General features: G+C 37.8%; 1 protein-coding gene across 2 annotated transcripts in view; it reads right to left on the bottom strand.

Annotated features, from left to right (window-relative positions):
* Nucleotides 1-6,450: 6,450 nt before the first annotated feature.
* LOC126162054 (cyclin-dependent kinase 20-like) overlaps nucleotides 6,451-19,817 on the bottom strand; it is a 35,001-nt gene continuing 21,634 nt past the window's right edge. The window contains exons 2-4 of one of the 2 annotated variants that reach the window (XM_049918310.1): nucleotides 9,565-9,804; nucleotides 7,415-7,642; nucleotides 6,451-7,330 (exon numbers count right to left, since the gene is read on the bottom strand). In XM_049918310.1, coding sequence (XP_049774267.1) covers nucleotides 7,163-7,330; nucleotides 7,415-7,642; nucleotides 9,565-9,804 — 636 coding nt within the window. In that variant the 3' untranslated portion in view covers nucleotides 6,451-7,162. The remainder of the gene's footprint in view (nucleotides 7,331-7,414; nucleotides 7,643-9,564; nucleotides 9,805-19,817) is intronic. The other variant, XM_049918302.1, reaches the window with a different exon arrangement.

Below are 19,817 nucleotides of genomic sequence, written 5' to 3'. Positions count from 1 at the left end.
AAGAAGCCCAAAGAATTAAGTCTGGTGAGTATGGCAGACAGGGAACCTAACAAAGACACACACCCTGCCTTTTCCAAAGTGGTAGAAACATTGGGCTCTGTGTATTCACTCAAAATGAAGGAAGGAAGATTGGATTTAACATCCCATCAACATCGAGGTCATTAGAGATGGAGCACAAGCTCAGATTTTGTGAAGGATGGGCAAGGATATCGGCCATGCCCTATCACAGGAATCATCCTGACATTTGCCTCAAGCGATTTAGGGAAATCACGGAAAATCTAAATCTGGATGGCTGGATTGGTTTGAACTATCATCACCCAAATTCGAGTCCAGTGTGCTGACCACTCTGCCGCCTTATTCAGTGTCTCCCAATGGGACTAATGTGAAGGTGCTAGCAAAGAATAAGATTTTGGTAAGATGTAATGATCTTATTTTATATATTTTAGGAAATTTTGAATACCACCTCATTATGAGAGAGAGAGAGAGAGAGAGAGAGAGAGAGAGAGAGAGACGGACGGTAAGTATAAATCATTGTACATAAAAAGAGGGGAGAAATAGTAGTTTAAAGAGAATAATGTAAATGCTCAACACATTTTTTCTGGGACAGTGTACTATAATTTTAAAAATGTTCACAATCCACATTAGATCGAGAACTCACAATTATGAACCATGAAACATGCAAATATCTAAACTAAACTTCAACGAAACACATTTCATATTTTACCTGAGCAGTCAATATCAAACATTCATATATGTGAGTAGCTATACACAATATTTAAGAACAATGTAGGCAAGTGGGATTAAGCAAGACAGTGAGAGATGGGGAAGTAGTACTGTGACTCAATAGGTACATCATGTTATGAGTGGGATCCACATGATACAGATTGAGAACTTTAGTTTAGCTACTCATTACTGTAGATCTGTTATGGAATAAGGTGGTGCTGCAATATTTATAAAAAATAATATAATGTATAAATCCCTAGATTTAAGCAAATACTGTGATGAACAACATTTTGAGGTGTGTGGCATTGAGTTAACAGCAGACAGTGCAACTGTTATTGTTCTGGCTGTTTACAGGGCACCTGCTGGAAATCTAAATGTATTACTAAGACAAACTGAATCACTTCTGGCCCACCTATGTAGGAAAACTAAATCTATGATTGTTATGGGTGACTTCAATGTGGACCTTTTAACAGAAAATAGAAACAAGACAGATTTTGAACATTTAATGTACTGTTACAATTTAGTACCATTGGTGGACACTCCAACTAGAGTAACTGCCGGCTCTAGCACTTTAATAGATAATGTATTTGTAGATAAGGATATTTGCAATAATTTAACCATGAAAAATATTATAAATGCTCTCTCTGATCATGAAGGGCAATTCCTCACTCTAAGCCAAATGAATGTACAAAGAAAAGAAAATTTTATTTGGAAAACATTTAGGATTATAAACAGACACACCACTGAAACCTTTAATCAGCAATTACGGCTTGTGGACTGGTCTCCTGTATATGCTACAGTTGATGTTAATTCAAAATTTAATATATTTATCAATGAAGTTACAAGCCTTTTTGAAGAAGCATTTCCTAAAAAATCAGTGAGAAAAAACCTGTTCAAATCTGGAAACAAGCCTTGGATTACTAAAGGCATCAAAATCTCTTGTAAAACAAGAAGAGAACTATATGCTGCAACCAGGAGTTCAAATGATAACAGTAGGATTACACACTTTAAAATCTACAATAAAGTTCTGAATAAGACCATTCAGGCAGCAAAGAACATGTGCTTGAAGGCAGAAATTGACAACTCGGGCAATAAAGTAAAAACTATCTGGAAATTTGTAAAGAAGGAAACGGAGAAAAATGCAGTTTGTAGTGAAAATATCCAAATCAAAAGTGAGGGTAATCTTGTTGGTGATCCAAAAACAGTTGAAGACACATTCAACAACAACTTTTTAACAGTAACAGAAAAAATAGGTTTACAAGGGTCCATGAAGCAAGCCATCAATCTTTTGAAAGCTAGAGTACCTGGTTCAGTACAACACATGAAGGTAAAAACAGTCACTGTTCAAGAAATTGAAAGAGTTATTAAATCCCTGAAAAGTAAAAACTCTGCTGGAATTGACAACATTTCTAACAAATTATTAAAATACTGCTCCAGCCATGTAAGTAAAGTCCTTTGCCACATTTTTGATGTGGCACTTAAGCAAGGAATAGTTCCTGAGAGGCTTAAGTACGCAGTTGTAAAACCACTGTATAAGAACGGGGATAAGACGGATACTGCTACCTGGGCCAATATCACTACTGACAAGCTTTTCAAAGGTTTTAGAGAAACTAATGCATGCCAGGATAGTTAAGCATCTCAGTGAATGCAATAGCTTCAGCAAAAGTCAGTTTGGATTTCAGAAAGGTTTGTCAACAGAAGATGCAATATTTGCATTTACTGGCAAACTCTTGGAATCTATCAACAAAAAACTGAAAGTGATTGGCATATTTTGTGACCTAACAAAATCATTTGACTGTGTAAATCACCAAATTCTTTTACAAAAAGCTGCACATCTCGGTATAAGTGGTGCAGCAGGGAAATGGCTCGACTCATATCTGTCAAACAGGAAACAAAAAGTTGTAGTAGATAGTCAAGATGGTGTCCCAGTATCTTCATAATGGGGTACCATCACATGTGGAGTGCTGCAGGGCTCAGTTCTAGCCCCCCTACTTTTTATTATATTTATAAATGATCTTCCTCTCTCTACGGAATATTGTAGATTCACCATTTTCGCAGATGACACTACACTACTTATTGATAATTTAGTAGATAAACTTGAGGTAACGGCAAATAAGGTTTTAAATGAAACAGTAAACTGGTTCAACATTAATGGTCTTATTTTAAATTACTACATTCAGTTCCACAAAACGTCCAAAGATGAGAAAATATTTGTAAAGATAGGTGAGCAGACAATAATCAGGGTAGATTCCTCAAAATACCTAGGCTTGCACATTGATAGCAAACTGAATTGGTCAAACCATATCGTGGATCTGTGCAAAAGACTAAGTTCAGCAACATACGCATTGTTTCTTTTTATAGAAATATGGAAACTATGAAGTCAGCGTATTATGGTTACTTTCATACAATTATGGCATTTGGAATTATATTTTGGGGAAATCAGCCACTGGCTAAAAAAGTACTGTGTGTACAAAAAAGAGCCATAAGGATCATGTGTGGAGTCCATCCTAGAGCCACATGCAGGAATCTTTTTAAGAAGCTTGAAATACTTACATCCACTGCGCAATATATATTCTCATTGATGTGCTTCATAAGGAAAGTAAAATCCATCTTTAAGCTGAATAGTGCATGTCAAAGTCACAATACTAGAAGGAAATATGATATCCACTATGAACTGCCAAATCTAAGTATGGTGCAGAAAGGAGTCCATCTCAGTGGCTGTAAGATTTTTAATGCCCTCCCTTCAAGAATTAAGTGTTTGGTAGATGATGATCTCTTGTTTAAAAAAACCTTAAGGCAGTTCCTATTGCAAGGATCATTTTATACATTAGAAGAGTTCCTGAACTACAGTGTTTGACATCTCTTGTATTGTAAATTGCAAATGTATGCCCAAATTTGTATTTGTAATACTGAATATTTTTATTGTAAACATATATTTTGCAATATTTATTTCTCTGTAACACTTATTATTTTGTAAACTTTATCTATCTCTAAAATGTATTTTTGTAGTGGGACCTAAGTTACTGTTTACTGTTTTTTGTTTTGTAATCTCTATCTATCTCTAAAATGTATTTCTTTGTAGCGGGACTAAGTTACTGTTTACTGTTTTTGTTTTGTTTTATGTATTACCAAAAATTCTGGCCAAAAGCTTGTAAAATTGACACATTCCATATCCTGTGATAGCGTCACAACATGCATCACCGGAACAAGATATAAATAAATAAATAACATAAAGTTTAGATATACCTCAAGACTTGTAGATAAACAAAAACCTGAACAAAGCCAAAATAAGTGTAAGGCAAGTTATGCAAGGAAAGTGTAATAAATTCAAAAGTAAAAACTCTGTCTATAAATCTGACAGAAACTCCTCAGTGGTTTTCGTTATACTTGGAGAGGGCTCTACTGCAGTTGCTCCCTTCAATTATCACACAAACACTTAAACAGACACTGAAATAACTTATCAAGAAACAGGTAAACAAAAAAAAAACAGGAATGGTGACTAGATAAGACTCCTCTATGCTTCTATGTACATTATGTGACAGAACTTGCTCTCTTTCTGGTGCCAGCTTGTCATAACTTGCTGGAGAAACAAAATTTTCCAAGATTTTGGAAAATGGTGAGGGTTATTCCTGGTTTCAAGAATGGGTCATTGGATATACATGACTTACTACCAGTCTGTATAACTGATGTCACTTTGAAGGACTATGGGACACTACTTTGCTTGATATGACCTTTCTAAAGAATGAAAATCTACACTTCCTATATCTACATGAATTCCATGGACAGTTATCTCATAGTACAGAGTATTTTCACTCTGGTTGTGTCGTAGCCACATTGTGTTCTTAAATCACAACATTATCATCTGACACCTGTATGGAATGTTATGGCCAATTTACTCCATGGTTAATTTGTCACATAAACCATTCTTACATGGTTTTGAAGCATCTTAGCACTTGTTACAATCTAAAAACAAAATACAAAGTGCAAAAAATATTTGATTTTAACAGACCAGTCTGAGCTGCCAGAGTTGGCGGTCATGTGTGAGTGAAGTGTGCTCGTCTGTGCGAATGAATGTGTGTGGGTTTCCTTTCTGATGAAGGCTTCGGCCAAAGCTGATTTCTGTGTTTTTGTTGTGTCTGTCTGCAACTTAATGTGTCATCTTTATGGTAAGTAGCAATTTATCTTTTCATTATATTGTTGATATTCCAATTGGAGTTTCCATTTTTATATAAAAATGCTCAGACATTTTTTTGTTTCCAAAAATTATGAGGGTTGTCCAGAAAGTAACGCACTACATTTTTTTCTTCAATAATTCTTTATTGAACATAATGAGAATCTCACAAATGTAAAATGGTGTTTCATCTACTCATCCTGTTTTTCCACATAATCTCCATCCCGTTCTATGACCTCCTTCCAGCGCGAAACAAGGGCATGTATGCCCTGTCGGTGTATGCTCTGTTTTGGTGGCACAGCCTGTGCTGCACTGCATGAATCACCTCCTCATCGACCTCAAAATGTGTTCTTGAGTCCTAATGCATCTGTCCCCAGGAATGACATCAGCTTGCTGCAACATATCACATGTGACAGCCATGGATGGTCTCTCCAACTGCTGAAAATCGTGGAGCTCTGACGAACTACCTACTGATTACCCCACCCTCCATGCCCAGCGACTAACTGTACTTCTGTTGACAGCAGATGCTCTAACAGACCTTGTACAATAATATTTCAAAGATATAGCAGCAGTCAGTCTGAGTCTGACTGCAAGTGATTGTAATTTTTTTTTTTGTCTTTAGAAAGTAAATGAAGAATGTCCCTGCTCAGACCTCTCTCTCTCTCTCTCTCTCTCTCTCTCTCTCTCTCTCTCTCTCTCTCTCTTGTCGGTTAACCTTTATACTGGTAAGATGCACTGCAGTTGTCTTCTCTTCATGTGTTTAATTAATCTTTCTTTTGTGCACACAAATGCGATGTAAGTGTCATGCATTAGCTTTAGAACCATTTGCAATTAAATTAATGTAAATTAGTTAGGTCTCATGAGTTTTCATTTTAACAGTTCTCCTCATAGATATATGGTACATGAAATGTTTTAATGCTTTATTGTTACAGTCAACAACCAATACGAACTTAATGGATTGTGGTGTGGAGACACAATGGTCCAATACCATTAGTATTCTGCCATTTATTCGTTTCAAACTTGCTACAGCTCCTTGAGATTAATTGCCGATCATCATGAAGCATTTTACAAACTTGAATGCAAGCTTGGAACCTTAAATGAGGCCACAGCCTCCAATCTGGATTCTGTTTTGCACATAAACAACAGATACTGGTCCTGAAAAATAGATGATGGTATTTCTAAATTTTATAGCATTCTTCTATAAGTTAATTTGGCCAGTAACAAAGATGTATCCACCATCAACAATGGCTCTCTGCTCAAGTTAATTTTAAGTTTTCTTTCTAGTGATTAATTTCAATTTCTACTTAAAGTCATGGCATTCAACCCTCCATCTCACTATCCAGTGATGACACATCCTCATTCTCCAACAAAGACATGATATCTGCAACATTTCATTCGAAATGAATATAAGAAGCCCATGGTGACAAACAGTAAGGTTGGCTTTCTCCTTAAAATTCATAGTGATCAGCCTACCTTCCACAATGTATTTCAATATACATGTTTACTTCTCCCACTTAGTCCAATCTAATTCCTCAAGAAGATTGACCCTACGTATGCAGGTGTTATAACTGCTGCATCTGAATTCAGCATAATATGTCATATATGCATGTTGGTTGTGAGATACAAGTTTCTCGATCAAAAGGAATTTGCCAATAATTGTATCACCATAAAAAAACTGGTTATAGACCTGCATAGATTATACTGACAGACAGAGTACTTGCTCATTTTATTGCTTGCAGAATTAAAATTACACATTTAACATTTACAGTACAGTGTGCATGCAAGATTCCAACTTTCTGTTGAAAGTGATGTTAACAACTATACTAAATAATCTATGTTTTTTGTTTTGTGCTTATTTTGCAGTCTTAAATATATTTCTTTAGATCATAACAAAATTATGTAAATAACAGTTTTTACATATTAGCCAATATTTATATTTGCACCTTTCTTGTAACTGAATTCTTGTACACTGTGCATACCAAATAAACACAACACACTGTAGTTACCACACTGTATGGTACCTCAAAGTTCTGTATACATACACTTAACCAGTTTCCACAATTAGCTCCATGATTTTCTCTGAAAGCAACTATCACTGAAAATTTTCTGGAACTTTTTTCTGTGTAAAATAATGAATTTTATCTACTTCTCTAAATTTATTAGCAAATGCTATTCTCTTAATGAACATTGGAAGATATTTCTGCATGAATATACCCTTTCCAGGAGGGGATCAAGGCCAAACTGAGTCATAAAGCTTGGAGTTGGACCTTATTTTTGTTGGAGTATATCTCTGAGATCATCAAAAAAAGTTCTCACATCTCTGTCAACATCGTACTCCTTGCTGGAAATCTTCTGCCTATGTTCATCTGTTGGTTTTGGCATTTCACTCATTGGACTTGGCAAAGGTCTTGTGAAAAAATACTGATGTACTAGAGCCTGTAAAATTTATTCATCATTAAGCAGAATTCACTGCATGCAATTAAGGCAACATTAAAAATTAATAATTAGATAATTTTATACCTTTTCAGCTGAAATTCTTTTAGAAGCATCATACAGCAATAATTTTTTAAGCAAGTCAACACCCTCTGGAGAAACTTCAAGGAAAACTTGTTCCAAAGGTATACCTCGACATTCTTTAAATGAAACCTTATTGTAATCAGGCAATGTTGAAACCCCAGGCCACACTTCTTCATTTGGTGTCCCCAGTGTGTGGATGACAATGGCAAGCTGTTCTATGTCTGTCTCTCCCTGAAAAAGAAGTAATAGTAGTAGTAGTAGTAGTAGTAGTAGTAGTAGTTATTGTTATTTAACTTCTAAATTAGGTACATCAATGATGAAAGTGAGTGCCAAATTAAATTCGACTATCAATCTGTCAGACAATACAATTTGCAACAGGATTTCCAATGTCAGCATTTGCATCTAATTTGACATGATGTACCTAGAGGCTTACTTTTTTAACTACGTGACTTTTGCTATCTTCCACACCTTCTCCACATTATACATTCTTTTCTTTACACTGTTTCATATTTAACTCTGGAAGACATGTCAGATGTCGTAGGCTGGGTAGACTGGTAACACACGACAGACGGTGAACTTTGGCAGAACTAACATCAGACTTAAATGTTGGGCAGAGTACAGGTGTGTCTGAACACACAGAACACCAAACATTCCTTACAAAGGGCTTCCGCAGCCGGCAACACACACACACACACATGCCGACATTAACATCGACAGTTGGCAACTACAACTAACATGGGCACATGACCATTAGCACTGGACATTAGAGCAGTGGCAGAGTGTTGCATGGTCTGATGAATCCTGATACCTTCTTCGTATGCCAACGGGAGGGCACAAATCTGTCATCTTCCAGGGGAACACCTCATTAATATCTCTACTGCAAGACAGAGAAAAGTCAACGGTGGCTACATTATGCTTTGGGGAACATTCACATGGGCATCCATGGGTCCAGTGGAGCTCATTCAAGGCATCATGACAGGCTAGGAGTATCGTACACTGGTTGCAGATGATGTACACCCTTTCATGACATATGATGGAGTGGTTCGAGGAACACAGTGATGAGTTCCAATTGATGTGCTGACCCACAGACTTCCCAGTCTTAACCTAATCAAAGATATCTGGAATGAGATTGAACATGGCGTCAGACCTCATTGCCCCCCTGCCCAGAATTTACAGTTATTATGTGAGTTGTGTTTGCAGATGTCCCGCCAGCTACCTCTAATGACCTACCAAGGCCTCACTACTTCCATGCCACGATGCACCGCCACTGTTATCCATACCAAATCTGAACATATCAGCTATTAGATAACATGGGCGTAATGTTCTGAGTGTGTGTGTGTGTGTGTGTGTGTGTGTGTGTGTGTGTGTGTTGAGAGAGAGAGAGAGAGAGAGAGAGAGAGAGAGAGAGAGGGGGGCGTTTTTTTTGGGAGGGGAGGGGGGGAGGAGGTAGTTCTTGCACTTGTAAAATCTAATAATTCATTCTAAGACAAGTTACGAGGTTTCCTTAATAGTACCTACTTGCTAACCTCTTGAAACTTACTAGTGTTTTTAGATGCTACACCTTAAAAAGTCAAAAACGCTTAAAGAGTTTTTCTGTTCATGCAAGTCATATGTGCCACTGAGAAAAATAGTAAAATGTGAACTATCAGAGCTAGTCAATAATGAGACACCTCGCAACAGGTGAACTAAAAGGTGCAGTGTGTGTACCATAACTTAAATAATATTTAAAATACAAGAGCCATATGAAACAAATACGAGAACCAAATGAAATGAAATGAAAAAAAGAAAGATCAGAGAAATTTTTATAATACAGGTTTCTAAATTTCATTTCTCATTTGAATTGCAATATTTATGCATAATGTGTCAAATTACGTAATGGAGGGGTACATCTTATCTTATTTCTATGCACGGAATTCGTTGCAGAAGAGAGTAGTGGTACTTAACAAAATGTGATGTTTCATTCAAAGAAGTTGACACACCAAAAACCCTGTAAAGATTGAATGTTTGAAGACTGTGCTGGGGAGTTCGAACTTCAAGAGAAAAACTTACATACATGAGATGACAGAATGAAAAATAAAATCAGAGAAACCTTTATAATATAGGTTTTTAAATTTGCATAATTTGTCAGCTTAAATTAAATAACAGAAACTTACACGGAAGACAGGTGAATTGTTGAGAAGTTCACCAAGGATACAGCCAACAGACCACAGGTCAACACTTTCAGTGTAATAACGTGCTCCATACAACAGCTCTGGTGCTCGGTACCAACGGGTTGCCACCTGGTGTGAGTATGGTCGCTGTATTGCTTCATTGCCAAAAAGGCGAGCGAGTCCCAAATCAGCAATCTTTAAAACACCCTCACGGCTGATGAGTAAATTTGCAGGTTTCAGATCCTGAGGATATAAGATACAATATCTTCCAAAAACATATATTTTAATTTTCCACAGCACCACTCTCTCTCTCTCTCTCTCTCTCTCTCTCTCTCTCTTCCATTTTTAGAGCAAGTTTTTGTAATTGAAAGCTGAAATCTATTAGGCAAAATTAAAATCACTATTGGTGGTACAACATGCATACAAAATTGGAATGTGCTTAGGGATGAACTAAGCATAGATTGTCACATGAGAAGTTTCTTCACATTACAATTATTTATTACATGATTAGAGATGGAGATGATATATTGATATACTGAATATTAATATTCATAGATCAATATTATACTGCCCATTTTCGAACAGTACTGATACCTTTCCACAATACATTGTGGTTTAATAGTTATATCTGGTATATATTATAAATGGATTTGGGATATAAGCAATCGCTGTTAACCATACATCTCTGTCACATGAACTTAAAAAAATGAAGATTCATGATGTATTTCTAGTATCAAATTTATATGACATTTAATAAAGAAAGTAAACACCAGTGATCATTTAAGATAGGAATTCTTAAAAAACAAATGTTGAAAATAGTGATGGATATGGAGCTACATTGGAACTCCACGTTGCACATGGCAGCATGATTTTTGGTTTTGTCAAACATAGTTAGGAACATTCGTTCCCAGTCCTGACTCTCCACCAAGTTGACCAGCATGGAAATGGAAAGCACTAAAGAAGAGAACAACCTACCACATTTGGTGTGTCCGAGACGAGAAATGGCAGAAAAAATTATGGCACAGTTATTACAGCAATTCCACTAATAAACTATTTCTTCTATTCAGTAACTGCATCCTACAGAGCTGAACAAAACCCATTTCTTTACACTTGAAGAAAACATATCACAGATATGTAACTGTAACATGTTTCCATTAAATATCAAAGAAGAAGGAGGAGGAGGAGGAGGAGGAGGAGGAGGAAGAAGAAAGAAAGAAAACCTATACGATGTACAGTACAACAGTTCTTACTGGGCTACTGCTCAATCAAAAGTGTTTCAATCAGCTAATTAAAACTTGTGTGTGCACCATTTAGATATTCTCCTGGCTCTGGGCTGGTCAGTATGGACAATTGTCAATGCTGCTGCTCTGTGTTGAATGCTGAACCTTTGTGTGGAGCAGATCATTTACTTGTGCTATTCAAAATAGTCACTGACTACCAAGATCCTTGCGATGACGAGGAAAATTATAGGGACAATGACCATACTGAAAAAGGAAGAAAGCTTTTCCACTGCCTTGAGACAGCTATGAAGTGGTTAGATCAACAAGAACAAGAATATGATGCTGTTCAAGTGCTTTCTTAAAACATTTATGAGATTTAGCACAAAAAAGTGAGTCTCTGCTTTGAAACTAGCCTATATAGTAAATGTATGTCACCTGCTTTTAGCAGACAACAAAGGTGGCCAAGATGGGAGCCATACAGTGCATCTTCGCAATAGAGGGTGCACTTCACACACTGGTGGCCAACAATGGTAACCAATTTACAGGGACTGATTTTGAAAGGTTTCATACCTGCAATAAAATTAAACTTGTCGTCACACCCTCTTTCCACCCACACTCAAACAAACTGACAGAATGGTTTGTATGGACCACCAGTGGCTCCAGACTCTAGACATATTTCAGGAGCCTTCCATCATGACATCCCCACCTCTTGGACACTTCTGCCACATTATCCTCCCTCAAACCAGTTGGGCAGATTCTGATCCTACGTACTGGTTCAAGGTGAGCAAAAGCGCAAATGGAAGACACAAACATATCAATATGTGTAATGTTCCCCATGCCTGGAAAAAGCATTTTTTTAGGTTTTTCCAAATAACAAACCAAATCTACTATATGAAATAGGACAGGTTTACACTCACCACATGGAGGAGGCGTTGAATGGTAGATAGGCGCATTTAAAAGTAGATGAAGCTATTGGACACAGTGATCAGTGGAAAGAGCTGGCAGCACCACACCTCCAGGAAGACAGTGTTCAGCGTCCCTTGTCAACGCTGATTTAACCAGCCACCCATCACTGGTCAGCCCAATTCGGTCAGGGACTTCAAGAGCATCAGTACTGAGTAATAGGATGACGATACTTAGCCTGCGTTCTGCGAGTACTAATAGAGTGTAAATGTAATTGCGTGTAGGAGGTACAAGAGGCAGATCAAACCACCTCATAATGAGAAAACAAGTTATATTTCTTTTCTTTTTAGAAATAAAGTGTACCATTAATTTGAAAGTGTTAAGTACAGATCACTTTGGATTCCTGCCATAGGCCATCACAACTTCTCTCCTTCCTTTTTGTGTCAGTGCTGACTCCCACATTAGCTGACACAACATCTACCCTGGGATTCTCAATAAGGATCAATCATCAGATGTGAAACTGAATTCAAGCACACCCGTGAGAGTGTTACAGGACTAATGCTGTTCATATATAAGTGATGTCATGGATAAGGTTGGGAGGTCCATGAGGCTGTTTATGGGTGATGCTGTTCTGTGTAGGGAAGTCACAAAATGAAAAGATTATAGCAAAATCCCAACACACCTGCAGAGAATTTAACTTGGAGCAGGGACTGATAAATGACCCACAAAATAAACAAATGTAAAGTACTGCAAATAAGTAGGCCGAATGGCTCATTATTTTGACTACATGGCTGGTGATAAGTCACTAGAAGCAGTCATATCTGTGAAATAGCTATCACATGTATCCAAAATAACTTCAAGTTGAATAACTGTATAAAACTAGTAGTAGGAAAGATACCAGAATGAGATTCATTTGGAAACTACTAAGAAAATGTAAGGTAATAGCTTAAAATCACCTGTTCATCCATTTCTTGAGTACTGCTTATCAGTCTTGGACTCTTACCAGGTAGGATTAATATTGTAGATTGTCCGCTGGTAACCAGTGTCAGAAGGAATCAGGTACTTAAAACAAAGTTTTTATGCTGCAATGAGCAAATAAGCAGTTGTCAGCAACCTACTTTGACAATACATGGATGTTATTTAGTTCCTATGATGCTCACAGAAGAATTATGAGCAAAGTTTAAACCATCTGTAAATCACACTTTGGAGAAGTAAGTGTCACGTAAGTACCTTAAGATTGAAAAAGAACAACCATCACATGTTAGCAAAGGACCTTGTGGTCCTTAAAAAAATTCCTAAGTAGGTCAAAGGCTTCCGTTCAGTCACTTGTAGACCAGTCTAGTGTGGCAACTGAAGATAGTAAAAGGAAAGATAAAGTTTTAAAATTCGTATTTAAAAATTTGTTCATGCAGAATTGTACATACATATCTTCTACCACACAAACAACTACAGAAAACATAGAATTGCATAAGTGATATTGAGAAACAGATGAAAATGAGTTAAAAACAAATGAGTCTCCATATCTAGGTCCAGATGTAACTCCTAAGCATTGGCCTCATATTTAGTTTGCATTTATCATCAGTCTCTTGACTAACAAAAAGACCCAAGTGACTGTAAATACAAGCTGATGTCTCTCGTATATAAGAAGGGTAAATAATTGGACTTGCAGATTTACAGACCAATATCCTTAATGTTGATTTGCTACATTATTATTCTAAGCTCAAATATAATAAATTTCCTTGAGAGATAAAAGCTTCTGTCCACAAATCAACAAGGATTAAGAAAGCAATGCTCATGTGAAACTCAGCTTTTCCTCTTCTGACATGATATCATGAAAACCCCAAACAAAGGGCAACATGCAGATTCAATATTCCTAGATTTTTGGAAAGTATTTTACACAGTGCCATACTGTAGATCAAAGGTGGTCAACCTCGTTTACAAATCGTCCAGTTTTGTGTGCCTGTTAGTAGCAAAATTACAGTAATGGTGATATATAAAGTAAGAAAGTAACTTTATGTTATAAAATTTATACAGCAGAGTTGCAGTCAGTTAAAGCAATAATAATAATAATAATAATTTCTTACCAAGTACTTTAAGTCAAAATTTTATGAACACTTAGGAAGAAAACGTAGCTCACCCATCAAGGAGACCACGTACAGAACACTTGTGCAAACCATTCTTGACAGTTTGGGATTCCATCAGGCACTGCTTTAGTTGAAATCAAATATTTGTGGGAACTTACACTCTTTGAATTAAAGTCTTTGCCATCTATCAGCCTTCCAGTGAAAACAGAGTTAACACTTGTGCTGTAAGTGTCAGTCTTGTAAAGCTGTAACCTGTAGTAATGGGAAAACAGATGTTTCCTTGCATGCAGTGAACTTCATGATCATTTACTACAACAAAATTTATATAGACATGGTTTGGAATAAATGTATGTGGGAACACAAAGTGCTGCTACCAGGTCAGATAAAAAGGAAGACAATGAAGCACTTCAGAGGTGTGCTGTTAGATTTGTTACCATTAGGTTCAATCAATATCCGAATTTGTGACAGACTGCCGAATAATCCTGCAGCCACTAACATACAACTCGTACAAGGGCTGCCAAGAAAATATATGAGAAATCGGCATATAGACAGTTATTTTTCCCTCACCCCATTTGTGAGTGGAACAGGAAAATGGACGATTAGCATCAGTACAAGATACCCTCCACGTGCACCATATAGTGGCTTATGGATTATATATGTAGATGTAGACTTACTGCCAATGTCCTATGAGGGTTGATCCAGAAGTAAGGTTCTACCTGCATGGAAAAGTGCTAGGTGAAATCCATCAACACCGCTGTGCATGGCTTTTCCCTTGCTCTTGATTCCGCATAGCCACACTTCTCTGCGCCACTCAGTATTGGCTCAGCAGCCGTCCATGATGGAGGTGCCCATTGTTGGCTCCATCAAGTGTGAGATTCATTTCATGATTTGGTTTGCACATGAAAGGGATTCTACCCATGGATATTCATCGTCAGTTGACACAAGTATATGGCAAAAAGCGTATGTCCATTCAACATGTCTGAAAATGGTGCAGGGAGCATAGTGATGGTCATAAGGAGGCCCACAATGTAGAACAGAGTAGAAGACCTTCAGTTTCGGAGGCAGTTATCGAGATGGTCCAACGCGAAGTGCTTCAAAATAGGACAAGCACCATCCGTGAACTTGTTGCACAGATTCATGGGAGATCTTAAAGAACAGCTGAAAGAACTTTTACAGAAAAATGGGGGAATAACAAGTGTTGCACTCAATAGATACCGTGCATGGCGATAGCACAGAACACAGGGAAACACCTTCACTAAGCTCGCTAGATTCTTCAAAATGGTCAAGAAGATAAGAAAGGATTGTTGGATGCCATTGTTACAGTAGATGAAATGTGAGTGTTTCATTTCACTCCCAAAACGAAAGAAAACTCCAAACAACGGCATCACTCAGGGTCACCAATTGCAAAGAGTTCAAACAAATGGCTTCTGCTGGCAAAGTCATGGCCAATGTATTTTGGGATCATAAGGGGATACTGGTGAATGATTTCATGGAACCCAGGACAACAATCAACTCAGGCAGTTATTGTGAAACACTACGAAAACTCAGGTGAGCTATCCAGAACTGCCAGAGAGGAAGACTGACAAAGGTGTAATGCCGCTTCACGATAACGCCCAACCTCATGTCTCCTGCCAAACCCAGGAACTTTGACAAACTTTGGTTGGACTGTCATGCCCCACCCACCTTACACACATCTCACACTTAGTGATTGTCACTTGTTCCCCAAGTTAAAGGAACACTTAGGTGGCCAACACTTCCAGAACGACAATGAAGTCAAAGAAGAGGTGAAACACTCCTCAATGGGTTGGCAGCAGAGTTCTTCGACAAGGGCTACAGAAATTGGAGCACAATCTACAAGAATGCATAGAGAAAGATGGTGAATAGGTAGAAAAACTAAGTTTTTTCTTTAAACAATGTAAATTTCTATGAGAATAAACAATGTTGTATATTTGTAAAAATGAAGGGAACCTTACTCATGGATCAATCTTCATACTTACATCAGTGAGCTACAAAAATGAATATGGCTATCAAAGAGTCATAAACATGTGCCCTTTAGTTCCATGAGGGAGCTGATACAGGCAGAACTAGAGTCAGAAGAAAGAAGAGTGAACCACTTTCAGCAATCACTTCACTAGCCATGAAGGTGGTATCAGGTGTGACTGCATGGTTAAATTCCATGTGGTAATGATAGTGAGGTATGACCTCTGATGTAAACCAGCACACAGCACCAATGCAGAGTGTTCTCTGTAGATGAGCACACAACCTCTGATAACTATCATGCTTTGACTTTGGCTAAACCAACAATTTCAGCAAGCTGTCCTGTCACACAGACAACTGTGTATTGTATGCGGGCAGATCTTTTCACCATTTTCTATTCACTCATATTTAATGTCATTCCAGATGAATAATGGAGGAGTATTTTTTTTTATAACAAAGTACTATCTTCTGCCGGGCTGGAATGTAACCCAATAAGAAGCATCATGTGCCTATGTCTACTCACTGTTCACCTTGTCTTTCATTATTTTACATCTTTTGCTACTCTCTTAACTCGAATTTCCTATTCTCATTAATCTCTCATTTCTCTATTCCACTTATTCCTCTGTATTTACCTATCTTTATTTTATTTTTCATTTTTCATTTGCCTCTGCCAGGCACTTTATTGTGAATAGCAGAGTAATCACGCAGATGTAGAACTTCCTATCTCATCATCTGTACACTGCATTCACCGACACCCTGCATGTGCATATATTTACACTTACCTTCATTTACATTTGGAGACTGTGAGATACTTTTCCCCAATTTTTTCCTTTCACAACTATATTGTAAAACCTGTACTTCAGTTGGGACATTCTGAACTTAGCTTCTAGCTCTATGATGTCATCATGCTTTAATCTCTCTATACCTTGTGTTTTATATGTGGTTTTCAGCCTCTATAGGAGAGGATAGCAGCTACAAAGTTATGCAGTATCTTGACTAACAGTACATATATGGTTTCACCACAACTGAGGTGCATCTGTGGAATGGAGAAACAGACACGTGGTTTCTGAAGAGGGGCAGCAGCCTCTTCCATAGTTGCAGGGACGATTGAACTGATCTGACTTTGACACATTAACGAACATGACCTTGCTGTGCCGATACTGCAAATGGACAAAAGCAAAGGAAAACTACAGCCTTTACTTTTCACAAGATCATGCAGCTCTACTGTATAGTTCAAGGATGATGATATTCTCTTGAGTAAAATATTCAGGAGGTAAAATAGTCCTTCATTTGGTCTAAATGCCGGGACTACTCAGGAGGATGTAGTCATCAGGAAGAACAAAACTGCCATTCCATGTGTTTGAGCATGAAAGGTTAGATCTCTTGAATGAATAGGTAGGTTAAAAAAAAGAGAGATAAGCTGAAGTTAGACGTAGTGGGAATTAGTGAAGTTCAGTGGGAGGATGAACAGAATTTCAGATTAGCCAAGAATAGAGTTATAAATACAAAATCAAATAGAAGTAATGCAAGAAAAGCTATTATGAACAGCATAGAGAACACTTTATCACAGTTAAGTTGTACACAACCATAGTACAAGTTTATATGCCAGCTGTCTCTGCAGATGAAGACACTGAATGAATGCACAATATGATAAAGGAAATTATTCAGATAGTTATGGGAGATGAAAATTTAATAGTAATGGATGATTGGAACTTGGTAGTAGGGAAAGGAAGTGAAGGAAAGATAGGAGAAGAACACGGACTGTGGAAATAGAATGAAAGAGGAAGCCGTCTGGTAGAACTTCAACAGAGCATAATTTAATCATCATTAACACTTCGTTTAAGAATCATGAAAGAAGGCTGTATAGCTATAAGAGATGTGGAGCACAGTAAGGTTTTAGCCTGATTATACAACGATAAATACAGAGATTCTGAAACCAGATTTTAAACTGTAAGACACTTCCACATGTACAGGTTTGGACTTGGAGCATAATTGATTGGTTATGAACTGCAGATTAAAACTGAAGAAACTGCACACATACAGAAAATGAAGGAAATGGAACCGGGATAGACTGAAGGAAACAGAGATTGTTGAGAGTTTCACAAGAAGCATTACAATGTGATTAACTGAAACAGGAAAAGTAATAAAACAGAGGACAAATGGGTAGTTTTGACAGATGAAATAAGGAAGGCAGCAGAGGATCACATTGATAAAAATACAAAGACTACTAAAAAAACTTTGGAAAACAAGAAAACACTGAATTTAATTGATGAAAATAGAAAATCCAAAAAAGCAAAAAATGAAATAGGCGAAAGGGAATACAGACATTGAAAAAATAAGATTGACAGAAAGTGCAAAATGGCTAAGCAGGAATGGCTAGAGGAAAAATTCAAGGCTTTTAGAAATGTGCGTAATTAGGAGAAAATAAATAATGCCTGTAGGAAAATTAAAAGACACTTTTTGTGAAAAAAAGGAGCAGCTGCATGAATAATGAGAGCTCAGAAGGCAAGTCGGTACTAAGCAAAGAAGGGAAAGCTGAAAGATGGAAGGAATAAATATAGAAGGTCTATGCATGGGACAGCTGAAAGATGGAAGGAATATTTAAGTCTATATAAGGAAAAAGAAATTGGGTGTAATTTTATAGAAAGAGAAGAGGAAATACACGGAGAAGAGATGGAAGATATGGTACTGTGGCAAGAATTTGACAGAGTGCTGAAAGACCTAAGTTGGAACAAGACCCCTGGAGTAGACAACATTCTGTCAGAACTACTGATGTCCTTCTGTAGAACCAGGACAAAACAATTCCACCTGGTGCATAAGATATATGAGACAGGTGAAATACCCTCAGATTTCAAGAAAGCAGCAATAATTCCAACTTCAAAGAAAGCAGGTGCGGATAGGTGTAAATATTACCAAACTATCAGTTTGCTAAGTCATGGTTGCAAAATCCAGACATGAATTCTTCACAGAAGAAGAGAAATACTGGTAGAAGCTGACCTTTGGGGAGATCAGTTTAGGTTCTGGAGAAATGTAGGGACACACAAAGTGATACTCACTCTATGACTTATTTTAGGAGATAAGTTAAAGAAAAGCATATCTACATTTACAGCATTACTAGACTTAGAGAAAGCTTTTGGCATTGTTGACCGGTTTACACTCTTTGATGGTTGGTTGGTTGGTTGGTTTGGGGTATAAAGGGATCAAACTACAGCATCATCAGTTCCTTTTTCCTGACGCAAGCAAGGTTCAAGGTACAAAAACACCCAACACCGCACCTAAAAAGAAAACAAATTGAATGAAAAAAAAGGGGAAAACATACACCACAAGGAAAAGTAGAAGGTATTAAAACCATAGAGCATATGGTCTGGACTGGCTGGTCACAATAATAAAAGAGGATGAGTCAGTCCCTCTGCAACACATTGCAATATCCACCCCAAAAAGGCAAGGTGAGATGAACACATGTAGGGAAAAGACGACCACCAAGATAAACAAATGCAAAGAAAGTGTGACAGAGTTAAAATGGAGGGAGGGTGGTGACCTTAGGGAGAAGGGCTTGTGGCACTGTCGCCCAACACCGAAGGTAGGGTGCTGGGAAGGTTAAAAGTCCACCACAGAGTGGCTGAAAGTGGGCAGTCAGATCAAGATGTGGATGACAGTCATATGTGAGCCAGAGTGACACAGAGGTGGGTTCTTGTGACAGAGGAGGTAGCCACGTGTTAGTCACGTATGGCCAATGCAGAGCCGGCAGAGAACCAGTGTCCCTGCAAGAGGCCCGCATGGAGGTCTTCCATGCATTCGTTGTCTCCTTAAGGACATGCAGTTTGTTGTGCGTACTGAGATTATGCCAATCCGTCTCCCAAAGCTGAAAAACCCTGCGGCATAATAATGATCGCAGGTCAGTTACAGGGATGTCTATCTCCAGAAGCGGTTTCCGTATAGCCTGTTTGACCAGCCTGTCAGCAAGTTCATTTCCTGGGATTCCGACGTGGCCTGGGGTCCACACAAACACCACGGAATGACTGGACCATTCCAAGGGATAGATGGACTCCTGGATGGTCACTACCAAAGGATG

This window comes from Schistocerca cancellata, chromosome 1 (genome assembly GCF_023864275.1).
Source record: "Schistocerca cancellata isolate TAMUIC-IGC-003103 chromosome 1, iqSchCanc2.1, whole genome shotgun sequence".
NCBI classification, from domain to species: Eukaryota; Metazoa; Arthropoda; class Insecta; order Orthoptera; family Acrididae; genus Schistocerca; species Schistocerca cancellata.
Note: the sequence above shows the minus strand (reverse complement) of the source record. Positions and strands in the feature narration are given on the sequence as shown.